The sequence below is a fragment of the Tigriopus californicus genome, chromosome 7 (assembly GCF_007210705.1).
Source record: "Tigriopus californicus strain San Diego chromosome 7, Tcal_SD_v2.1, whole genome shotgun sequence".
Taxonomy (NCBI): domain Eukaryota; kingdom Metazoa; phylum Arthropoda; class Copepoda; order Harpacticoida; family Harpacticidae; genus Tigriopus; species Tigriopus californicus.
In genome coordinates, this window is record NC_081446.1 from 12,986,058 (window position 1) to 12,998,288 (window position 12,231).

Sequence of the window (12,231 nt, forward strand, 5' to 3'; positions counted from 1 at the left end):
TCAACAAGATCTTGTGGTCGTATGAAATGCTTATTTGAAATAAGTATGAACGATTTAGGAAACACGAAATTTTGGCTTCCTTTTGCAGTCCACATCCGTGGCTGAGTCTATGCAACATCTCTCATGAACTACCCCGCGGGAGGCTAAAACTGTGACGTACTTGGTACTTTCACTAGCTTATAAAGTAATATTACCACAATGTCTAAATGGGATGTTTCTATCACGAATTGCCAATTGCATTTTGATCTTTCATCCATAGCACGTTTTAGCGAGTTTTTCAGACATATCTCGATCTGGTGAAGTACTACTTTCTGTAAAATAGCCTTTTTCTTCTTTTGCTGTCAATTCTGCTGTCACAGACTTGTAAATAGAAAAAACCCTCCAAGTTGGCTTGATCGTCGCGCAAGGAAGTTTATATTTGAAAGTAATTGTAATCAATTTTCTTCATTGCGTTGAGTAAATTGTTATTAATTAATATGCTAACCATAATGATTTTTCATATTATCAATAACGTTTCAAAATTAATTGGCTCAGTTTTAATATTCCAGCTTTTCAGTCTTGACCATTGTCATCATAAAATTAGGAGCAAGGCTTTGATCATTGTAAAGAATTTATTGATTATGGTATAAAATGTGTGTTTGGGATTTAGTATGCAATACTTAAGCATATTATTTCCCCTTAACATTATTTTTGGGGTAAAAAAGTTTTTTTTTTCGGCTATTTAAAAAATTTTAGATTAGATTAGATAAGATTTATTTCAGGACACTTTGATCATGATTAAATAATGTCGGAATTTTATCATTGCGTTAGCATCTTGATACATCAAAATTTCATAAGCATGTAATTCCTGCAGGTTCTGGGTAAGCAAAAGCTTGTTTTCACCAGGACCTGGGGCAAATTAACGAAGACATGACATAGATAGTCAATAAGTTGTACAGAGGCCCAAGCTGCAACACGATAACGTGAGTTAGGAAGAATTACAAAATCAAATTGAAAGGCTTCTAGGAAATCATATCGGTTTGAAGTTATAAGAAAAGAAGGGACTAAGAAAAGGATACAGAAAGAAGAACATGAAAAAGCAGCAAAGTAAAATAATTTCAGTGTTAATTTGTTATGTTTACTAGAAAATGTGAGACGACTTCAGAATGGGAGGAAAAATTAATAGGTTTAGAATTGTATTTTGGTGCATGGAGTGTTTTTGATAGAGTATGAGCGGCTGATATCGTAATAAAAATAAAAAATCAATCTTTAGGATTTTTGTTGGGCATACATAGCAATTTTTGAGTTTGCACGGAGCAATAGAGTACTTCTGTAAGAGATAATCTCTGGTTGTTTGGTGAATTTAAGATCTGGTTAGATCAATGCTGGAAGGGTTGAAATTATTCCACTCGTTGGGAAAGGCAAAATTCGGTAGTCTTTGTAAAAGTCCGACTTGGCAACTGGAGTAATGCTCTCAACCGCCAAGCCGAGGATTATTTTTCCATTGAAATATTAATGCATGGTGGAAGTTCTTGCAAGCACGACTGCCTCATCACTTGAACGATTTTAAGCGTGCGCAAATCTGCAATTTTAAGAGCTTGGACTCATGAAACAAGATTCAATGTGAGAAAACCACCTCGCATTATTTTATACAACGTATAGCTCTTTTCTGGAGTATGGACAAGAATCTCAGTTCGTACTTTGGCCATAAAATTCAATACCGTATTCCAAAACACTTCGGATAAGTCCATTATAAAGTTGTTTCTTTACAGTTTTGGGCACTGACTTACGAATTCTGTCAGACTGAAAAGAATTTTTCGAATTTGTTTGCTACACTATCAATGTGACAGTGCAGTTGAGTTTGCTATCGAGTTGCATTCCAGAAATCGTATGGATTTTTCATTGGAAGTGGTGGAACCCACCTCCTCTAACCTACATCCATTACATTGATATTGAAGTTAAATTACAATTTTTTGTGCCTGATAATATGAATTTAGATTTATCTAGTTTTAAAAGTTAATTTATTATTTTCTAACCATTTGAAAATACGTTCCAGTTGAACATTTTGTTTCTCTCTCTAGTTTATCAGGTTGGCTTTTCAAAACATTGAAACGTAGTTCATCAGCAAACATAATGCATTTTTAAATTGCTATGCTGAGGCATGTCGTTTATATAGATCAGAAATAAGAGAGGTCCATGGATGCTGCCTTGAGGACCCCACATTTAACTTTCAGTTTCAAGGACCCTAACATTATTTACCTCGACCATACTGGTACCTCTCAGAAAGGTAGTTTTTGAACCAACTATGGACCTACCGCGGAATCCGTAATACTCCAGTTTTTTTATCATATTACCATGATCAACGCAATCAAAAAGCTTTTTTGAGGTCCAGAAATATAGTCAGTGCCATTTTTGTCGCAGAGATTGGCAGAAATATTTTGTTAGAAATTTTTGAACTGCATGCATAGTGTTATGTTTGTTTTTAAAACCAAACGTTTCAGGGTAAAGGAGAACCTCTACTTCTAAAAAGTTTAGCCATTTGTTTATGAACAATTTTTTCTAAACCTTGGAGAAACTTGGCAAAAGACTTATAGGGCGATAGTTACCAGGTAGTGATTTGTCACCTGATTTAAAAAGTGGAATGACTTTTGCAGTTTCTCATTCTGTTGGTATGTATCCGGACACAAAAGAAATGTTCACTAACCTCGCCAACGGCACTATTAAAGCTGGAGCTATATGTTTTAGAATTCGATTTGACAGACCGTCCATTCCTGAACTGTTTTTCGACTTGAGCTCATTTATCACCGCCTTTATTTCTTTACATTTTACCCATTTGAAATAAAAATTTCTCGACTTTTTGGGTCCTAATCCACCATGAGCTCTGCGTTATGAGAGGGAAAATTGCCGTTTAAAGTTAAACCTATGTTTGCAAAATAGTTGTTAAATATTGTCCCAACTTCTTTTGGATCAGATGTGATTTGGTTTTCTTTGTTAGATTTGAGACTAAAAGAACTGTCTGTGATTTTTGTCGTGTTACCCATTAGTTCATTCGCACCCTTCCAGAGGGTCTTCAATTTTTTTTGATTCACTTTAAAAAAGTTCTTCCAATGTATCTCTTTGGCTATCCGCACTAGCTTGTAATATAATTTTAGCGTAACTATCATAGGTGGTTTTTGACTCTATATTAGGATGTTTCCTGAATTTATTTAACAGTTTATCTTTCTGTTTTCGTGACGTCATCAGTCCCATGTCATCCAAGCATTTTGTTTTGTGTTCCCTATATTACATCGTCTTTTCACTATTGGACGAGCTATATCAAACATCTGAGAAAACGTTCTCTCAAAATTGTTAAATGCCTGCTTTGGGTTTTCCATATCTAACACCCAGTCTTTGGCTTGCAATAAATCTTTTAGTCTTTTTAGATTAGGTTGTCTTGTGTCTCTAATTTTTATTTCCTTGGACAGGGTCTTACTTATTACTGATTTTCATGCTTATTGAAGTAAAAGTTGCAAAGTGATCACTAACGTCACATTCAAGTATTCCAGAGGACAATACCTCGGAACAGTTAGTGAAGATATTGTCTATTAAAGTGCGGGAGTGTGCGGTAATCCTTGTAGCATCATTGATCAGGGGTGATAAACTAAAGTGTCCTAAAAGGCCAATGAGGTCTGTAAGAGTCTTAGATGTTTTCAGCAAATCAATGTTCAGATCTCCACAAAGAAAGACTGATTTTCCTCCAGTGTTTGCTAGAATATCATTTAGTTTGTGGAAAGCTCGATTAAAGTCAGCATGTGGTGGTATGTACACAGAGAGGAAGACTCTTTTTCCTAATTCAATTCCTATTACCTCGCAATCTTCGTCCATTAATTCAAGGTTTTTAGGTTGGCTATATTTGTGGGTTTGATTTAATCAAAAATCCCACTCCATCTCCCCGTCTCCCATCTGCTCGTTCAATTCCTATCAAGTCGTATCCATTGAATATCAGTTGAATCCTGGAGAATTGCCACATTTCCTGCATCGCCAAAATCTCTTGGGCTTGTTCAAGAACAAGGTCTCTGATCTTTTCTTCATTGGCAATAATAGACCTCACATTTTAGAGACACTAGCCATGCCAAGTTCATGCTTTTTCAAAGTTTTTACGTATCCTAGATCGTTGAAATTTGATACCTGATTACCCCGCTCAGATCATCATCGTCTAAAACCAACTCTGCGCCCAAGTATAAATACATCCCATCCAAATTGAAGGTCTCGCAATTTTTAGATGCTTAGTAATTGACACCACTCTTTGCAGTGTGTTGCTCTGAGAGGAAAAATTTGAGAAAAAGAAAGGATAGATCTTGAATAGCATTGACGGGGTGTTTAAAACGGTTTCAACGTGACCACAAGTATAAAAAGAGATTTCAAATTGAACAGTCAGCAAAACTTGTGGATGCTTGGGAGCAAGATTTGAGATTAATGGATTTTTGTCGAAAGACATGCTTAAGGAAACTAAAAATTCAAACGACAAAAGAAGGACAATGACCAGCACAAGGGAACAAAACTTTATACTTTCTTTGAATAAGTCGATTCGTCCTTCTCTCTGACCAGGAGCAATGGTCCACGAAACCCCAATACCAGCTTTGTTCTGGTACCAGGAGCCTCTTTCCTCAAATTGAACGCCTCTGTGTCTAGGCGAAGACGGTCCTTGGCAAAGCACGCTGGTATGTAATCACCAACATGTAGCCCCTTTTTGGCCAACCCTCCACGAGCCAGGCACCTGAAGAACTCTTTTTTATCCATCTCGTTGTAGAACTCCACCGACGAAACGGCCCTGATTGGACCTTTGACTTTCGTCTTTTCAACAGGACTCTTTGCCAAGAAAGGCTTGGAGTACTTGATTGGACGTTCATAACCAACATCTTTCATCACTTCGGACAGCTCTTTCGTATCCCCAGATTTAAGGCCTTTGATCACAATTTGTTTCTTGCTTTTCTTATCTCTTGTGTTTTTCCAATAAGTCAATCCTCTCGGACGTCTCTTCCATTTGCTTCAACATCACCAAAGACGTCTTCAACAGTCGAACAATAACAGACATTGCCTTTTTGGTCTTTTCCTCACGATGTCTTTGGCAAGTGGATTCCAGTTCTTGCAGGCACTGGATTGCTTCCTCCTTGGTTTCTGTTGGGTTTCTTCCATCTCCACCGATATAACTTTTGATTCCTTTCGAGGTGCAAGGATTTCGTCCAACATACTCGTAAACTTAGTAGGCGATTTCTTGCTACTCCGAGTTGCTTTTTTCATTTTGAGAGTCTTGGCTCTGGATGTCTTAGTTTTAAATGGAGAGCTTGATTTCGCACGTCTGCACTCTTTGAGGTCTGATTGCTTTTTTAATAATAAAAAATCAGTCATTTACTGTACAGAGACACGTGTCTTGGCTAGGGGCAAGGCGCAAAACACGTAAATTCAATTACTCGAAAGCGAATCTGATCAGAAATCGAAATTGAGCTTGTTGATGGTTGATTTCGATTAGAGTGCACTAGCCTGGATGAAGTTATCCACGTCATGTTTGAAATGGGGATTGGATTATTTCCTTCGTAGATGACCCTTCAGGAGGTAGACGGTGAGTTAGACGAGTCTGGGGGCTCTTTCAAGAACCGAGCGATGAATGATGGATTCAGTAGTTGTATTCTCATTGCAATTCCAATGCATTTAGCAGATACACTGTTTGGCAATTTTTTCTCACACTTCCAAGTGGCCGATGAGTTGGGTAGCAGTACTCATTTTAGACAGAAAACTATGCTGATGGCTTGGATTTTGACCCCTTTGGAGGAGATGGTCTAATAGGAAGAAAGTCTTTCAACACTTTTTCCTACACTTTGGCCAAGTCTGATGTCTATGAAAATTATGTATTCATGTTCACAATCGCGGAATCCAGATTAGTAAGAACAATGAGGCCTACCTCTCTTCTTTCTTGGGCTCTTTCATTGTTTAATTGACTCCCTTCAAACATTCGTAGTGAGCATGTAGGTGTTGATCCAGTAGCAGGATTTAAGTCTCACTTGGACAAGGTTGTGAACCAAATTCCTGATCAACCCAGTATATTCTAGGGCTAGCCAGTTCCGCCAAATCTAATTCGTTGGTTGAGACATTATATCAATTGAAAGATCAATAAGATAAGAGGTATAACTCTATCGTCTTGAACTAGTGGGGTTGCCATTCCTAGTCGGCAAAAATAGCCTTTTCATCACCTTATCCTGAAACAAGCTAAAATAGGCGAGTCTGAGAAAAATAGATCGCCAAATCATACGTACTTTTTCTATTTACATTTTTGTATTTCTGAGCAATTGAGAGATGTAATAAACAACAAGGAAATTACTAATCCATTGAAACAAATGTTTTACTTATTGGAAAGTCTTTAAATTGGAGACACCAATTTAAACTCAAAGAATAATGTGAATTAAACTTTGGTTCTTGACGCCATTTCCTATGATATTTGAGTTATGCAATTTTATTTGCTATTTTTAACTTATTTATTCAGCGTCTGCTCAACTTATTGTAAAACCAAAAGGTGCATGCATGTTAAGAAGCCATCTCTTTTTTCCAACCTTTAATCAAAGTTGTTGTTGCTCACGAGTATTTGATCATCTTTTGACTCAAGAATTCAAACTCACCTCTCAAACTCATCGAAGAACAAGCATGGAGCCACATGGCACTAAAAGCGATCACAAGTGCAAATTTCATCCTTTCTTGCGAATGTTTACAATCTCAGGGTTTGGCGATTACAGGGCGGATGAAGAGGTTGAGGTCTGTTTAAAAGGCAAAGCTTTTATCAAAGATGGGCACACTTTATTGAAGCAAGTGGATTTTGAAATTGGTCAAGCCCTTGATGGTTAGGAACGACGATCGCATTTTTACATTTTCTTATAAAACGAATCAATGTGCTTTTCATGATCTTCCAATTGCATTTCGGTATTGTGAGCATTCAAACATATATGCTCAATCATGAGCATTTTCTTCTGTCTGACCAGACATTGCAATTCTAGACATTTATGAGAGGTCACATGAATGCCAAGAACTCAAAGCTGTTAGTAATCCAACTGAGTTGGATTCCAATAGAACATCAGTTTTTGCTCGAATGCCGCAGGATAGTATGGACGCATGAAAGATAAATGAGTCTATTTAGGGACTCCTGTTATATCGTTGAATTCGAAAACTAAAAGAATAAATAAGAATAAGTCCCCTGATCAGCCACCCAGACTGCAGATCATTTGAAACATGCTGAGGTTTTGAGGTTTTGTACAACAATTGATAGATTACATTTACTTCTCCCCCAAATAAAAAAAAACATGTTAAATAGGACCGAAATGGAAACACTGATTACAGTGATAACTTGTGCAGTTAAAAGAGCCCTGAGTATTTGAAGATCCGCTCAAGATTTCTTTGATCGTCTTTCCTACGTCCAAGATATTTAGTATATGTTTAGAGTGACAGTACAACAGATAATGTGAGGACATAGTTTGTTGGAAGTTCCTATGAACTCCAAGTTTTTGGGAGCAACATATTTGAGAAAGAGAATGCTTGGACGTACGTACGATAGAGTCAATTCTTAAGTTCCTAAACCATGGGTTACCCTCTTTTATTTTTGTCCGAGCCAAGTTAAGATCATTCATTATTACCCTCATCATGCCTCCGTTTTCAATAAAAGTAGATCGGAAAGTAGCGAAGCGAAAATACCGATCTATCGAGGTATTTATGTTGTTGTAAAGATAGTTAAGGTTGAATGCATCCAAGTTCGATGTTGAAACTGGCTGATCTGGTCTTTTGATGTTCATGATATGTCATGACATGAATAGGTTTAGGAGTCGGGTATGCGTCATAGTAAAGTGTCCGTCGATTAAGTATAATACAAACTCTTACTCAGCAGTGGCCGATAAATTCTGATAACAATGAAAGGGCAAGATATTACTATTGATGTATTGATCAAACCAGTACTGCATTGCTTGATCACGATTTGGTCTTAAGGTGCTTAAAGTGCTACTAGGACAACACCTGGAGGAAATCAACAAAACAGGAGAGAGAGAGATATATGTGATATCACTTGCTTTTACAAAACTGGTCATAGATTCTACTCAGTTTAATTCAGTGAAATTGACTCACATTTACTTAAGGTATTTGGGAACTAACGGGAAAGCACGATAAATTTGTTTTCGAAGGGAAGGATCAAAACATGTATAGACAAAATGAAGGTGCTAGTTGGTCACCGTGTAAATTACTCTCAGGTCGTCCAGTATCAAAACCCATCTTTACCTCAAGGAATATTACTTGGATGAATGCTAGATCTTAAGTTAACTCACTGATTCTTTAGCCGGTGCCATTGGAGATTGCACGACTGATCAGTTCTCAGTGACAGCCCCTGGTGGTGTGGGATCACCGGTCATTTGCGGCTTCAATTCAGGACAACACAGTAAGCAATGCATTTTGGACTAAAGCTTTGGTTTATCACTATCTCGGCTCTCGTTCTAACAAGTTTGCCTTTGTTCTTTTTAGTCATTGTGGATGCAAGTGATCAATGTCACAAAGCTGCGTTCACCTTATCAGGCTCAGCGGCAATGCGCGCATGGGACATCAAAGTTACACAATATAAATGTTCCCAAGAAGAAGGAGGTACGAACGGCTTGTATGGCATTGTTACATTTGAGATATATTAAAATCTAGAAACTACTCCCGCTTGACGTGAAAGCCACGCGCGGTAATAACAATGTATGTAGATTACAAAGCTGACCACTACGTCCCAAATTAGCTACCTGGTCAGTTTTACATTAGGGTTCGAGTGTTTTGGAACCAAATTTATCACAGGCTCAAATTCTTTCGTTTGACAATCTACGATAAATATAGCCACTAGTATTTAGTGCATTATTGTTTCAGGACCCGATGGTTGTTTGCAATATATCACGGGAACATCTGGAACAGTTTCAAGGTGAGTATTTGACATCGTAATTCTTATTATTGGAAGCCATATCACCCTAGTATCGCAATGATAAGATGTTTTCACATTTCAACATCAGTTATACAATGAAACCTAAAATACCCTTTTCCACAGTTTTAATTTTCCAAACCGCGTCTGCTGCCGTGACCTCAACGAGTAAGTCAACTTTCGCAATCATTGCACGTACGCACCATTCATATCAATTGATCAACGCAACATAAATCTTTTAGCCACTCATTTATCCAATCAATGCTACAACATATGCATCCGAAGAGAATCTGGACGTTGTGCCATTTGCTACGTGCCTAACTTTGCCTGACTCCATTGCCGGCGCCATCGAATCGTCACAGGTTAGTGCTTAAATGGAATCAACCAGATTTTGTGCTAACGGAAATTTTGCCAATGTTTTAGGTTGCCTTTGGATTAAGGTAAGAGTGCTTTACAAACGTTCATCGTGCAAATTTGCAGTGTTCTCTAATACAGCAACTTTGTGTTGTCTAAATACTTTACTCGAACAAGTGGAAAGGGAGAGAAGAGGGATGATCCTTAACATTGTTCATCTCACTCTCAGCCTTCTCGCGGGTGAAGTATGTTTTTTTTTGTCATTGTAGAAAACTCTAAGCTCTTTAGATGCCTTGTTATTGCATGAGACATGACTTGCCACATGTTGGGGTCGTCTCTCGGAACACACTGAAAACACCATCACTTTGGATATTTTGTGAATTCTTTGCAGCTTAAGCCCGGATGCCGATGCAAAAAGTGCCACTGGTTCTGCATGTACAACGGACTATTTGTTGGTAAGTCGAATGCTTCGCAAATGAAGCTTGTAATACATTGTAATCACAACCGTATGAGGTGTAACTTTTCAAATGTCTTTCAAGTGAAGTCGCCTCAGGGGTCCTCAGCAACAAAAATCAACGGAAATATTTCATTTCCGTCGAGGTTCGACCTTGATCTGGGAACGAATTTAGCGTTTGAAAAACAATAGTTTTAGTCTTTGGTTTTATAGTACTATACTTGTTTGCTTCTACTATACGTTTTTCTTTCAGATTCCCGGAGCACAAGATGTGATTGGACCGGCAACGCCTCTCGCTCAGGAGGTCGCGATGAGTGGTCTAGAAGGTCGAATCTGTGGGAGAGTTTTGTCCTCCATAGTTGACAAAGCACTGACAGATGCCTATGTCGTGGCTGACCCAACGAAGCAAATCTCCGTTTGTTGTAAGTTCTCCAACCTTGAACAATCGCCTTTATTTTTACTATGAGTTTGTGAACTGGAACATCATGATGAAAGAGCCAACCCATGGTTTGAAGACGGGTGTCCACCTTTCATTAAGTTGTGACTGACTTGGCACACGGACTCAGAAGCACAAAGATTGTCTTAGCCCTCATTTGCGGCATCCTTTTCTTTGCTAATGGGACAAGGTTTAATCAAAACTTTAAATAACTTGCAGTCATGAGATGGATTCAAAACCATTCAAGCCTACTCCAAAGGGTCCTTTCGGGACATCAATCTACTTTTTTAAAGTTTCTTGCCACTTTCTACTGTCATGGCCAAAAATGACGGAATGTGCAGAAAATGGTGGGTGATCCAAAAAAGTCGCCGGTGCTTGAAATACTTGACCGAAATAAAGAACAATGGCATTATCCCTGCTAATTAATAATGTGCACAATTTGAAGCGACCAAGTCTAAAACGACCTTCAATTCGAGCAGTTCCATAACTGGTGTAAAACAGGAGGGATATTTTTTCTTATTGTAGCAAGAGTATTTATCCTTAAGCTTTGAATAGTTGCCAAAATGAATGCACAAGTGGTCATTCAGATTGGAATGATATTTCTATTCTTCAGACACACAATGCGGACAAGAATCAAGTCTTTTTGACTAGTAATAGATTATCCTCAAAGCAACCCTGTTCATGATCGTTTGTTGTGGCAAAATTTCAAACTCCATAGCCTTCTTACGCTGCGCGAAATATGATTTACGTTCTGCACTTCAGAGGGCACTTTGTGGCTCAGGCTTTACCAAATAAACTTCCAATGGGGTCGATTCCTCTTTAAAGAATTATAATGCGATTGCGTTGTTTTTGGCTAATTCTATCAGACTCTTATCTTTAATAAATAAAATAGGATGGCTCAGTTTCGTAGTTTCAAAGCTGGCCTTTTTTTCACCCGTACATGTGCCGTCAGTCCATGAGACTTAAAACGTGCTTTAATGTACGGTGTACCTCCGTCCACGTAGAAGGGACGCAAAGAAAGGCGAGAAATAGGATAGCTCAGTTTCGTAGTTTGGAGCTGACCCTTTTCCTAAACCTAATCCCGCCCCACCCCTCTACCTTAACCCATTCAGCTTCCGCCCTCCCCTCCTCCTACCTGCCACTCTCTCCCATTCCCTCCTCTTGCTTCAAATACCCAATCCACCCCCATTCCTGTAAATACACTCTCCCTAATATTCCTTGTCCTACTCCTCGTTTGTTGATAAGTGGGATTTTTTTTACGGTTGGAGAGGATGGTCCAAGATCTAGTGAACTTGATCCTTTAAAAAAGAGGCCCGTGAAGGGTTATATTTGAACGTGCATTGTCTGACTTCTAAAAAAAGACAGCACAACAGTTATCAATTTAAGAAGAACTAGCCAGGGGTCCAGATGAAGAACTGGCCATAGCTGGTTTCAAGTTAGTTCGTTGTGATAGGGTACGCCCTGATAATCCCATATTTCCACATGGGGATGTATGCCTATATGTTGCGAGTGATTTGCACATTATTCATGCAAAAAAGGAGAAGTAGAGGTCTTAGTTTGTCACATCCGAGGGCTTGATCTGTCTATTGTAACTATGTATAGGCCCCCATTTTGTTCAGTCAGCTCGTTCCTGTCAGCTCTCAAATTCATAGGGAAATGAGTTGGACCAGTCAGTTTGCTCGAAAGTTTTCTTTGTTGGGGACTTTAATTTTCCAGCTAGCCTTGTACAGTGGGAGGCCAGGCCCGATGGGTATATTCCCATTTCGAAATCGACATCTCAGCTGTTCAGAAAAGCTGGAAGAATTTGCAATCTTGCCCAATTTCTCCCACCATGTTGGTGTAGCCACTAGAGCGAATAACGTCCTGAATTTGGTCTTTTCCAACTCCAATGACCCTGAACTGATCCCGTGTGTCCATGTGACCCCTAGTAATCTGTTAGATCATCAAGTTCTTGAGATAGGGTCGACCATTACTCAAAAGCCAGCGTGCTCTAGAGAAAGCCCGGTCAAAAAGTTACAGATCAAGATGCTTTTGAGGCCATCAGGGACTCGAGAC

General features: G+C 38.7%; 1 protein-coding gene across 1 annotated transcript; it reads left to right on the forward strand.

The window, feature by feature from the left end:
- The first annotated feature begins 7,579 nt into the window (after positions 1 to 7,579).
- On the forward strand, positions 7,580 to 9,338 carry LOC131883512 (uncharacterized). Its single transcript, XM_059230995.1, has 6 exons — positions 7,580 to 7,583; positions 8,324 to 8,422; positions 8,506 to 8,622; positions 8,884 to 8,935; positions 9,059 to 9,100; positions 9,175 to 9,338. Exons 1-6 carry the CDS (start codon positions 7,580 to 7,582, stop codon positions 9,251 to 9,253), a joined length of 393 nt encoding a protein of 130 aa, XP_059086978.1. The 3' UTR covers positions 9,254 to 9,338.
- Positions 9,339 to 12,231: the final 2,893 nt, after the last annotated feature.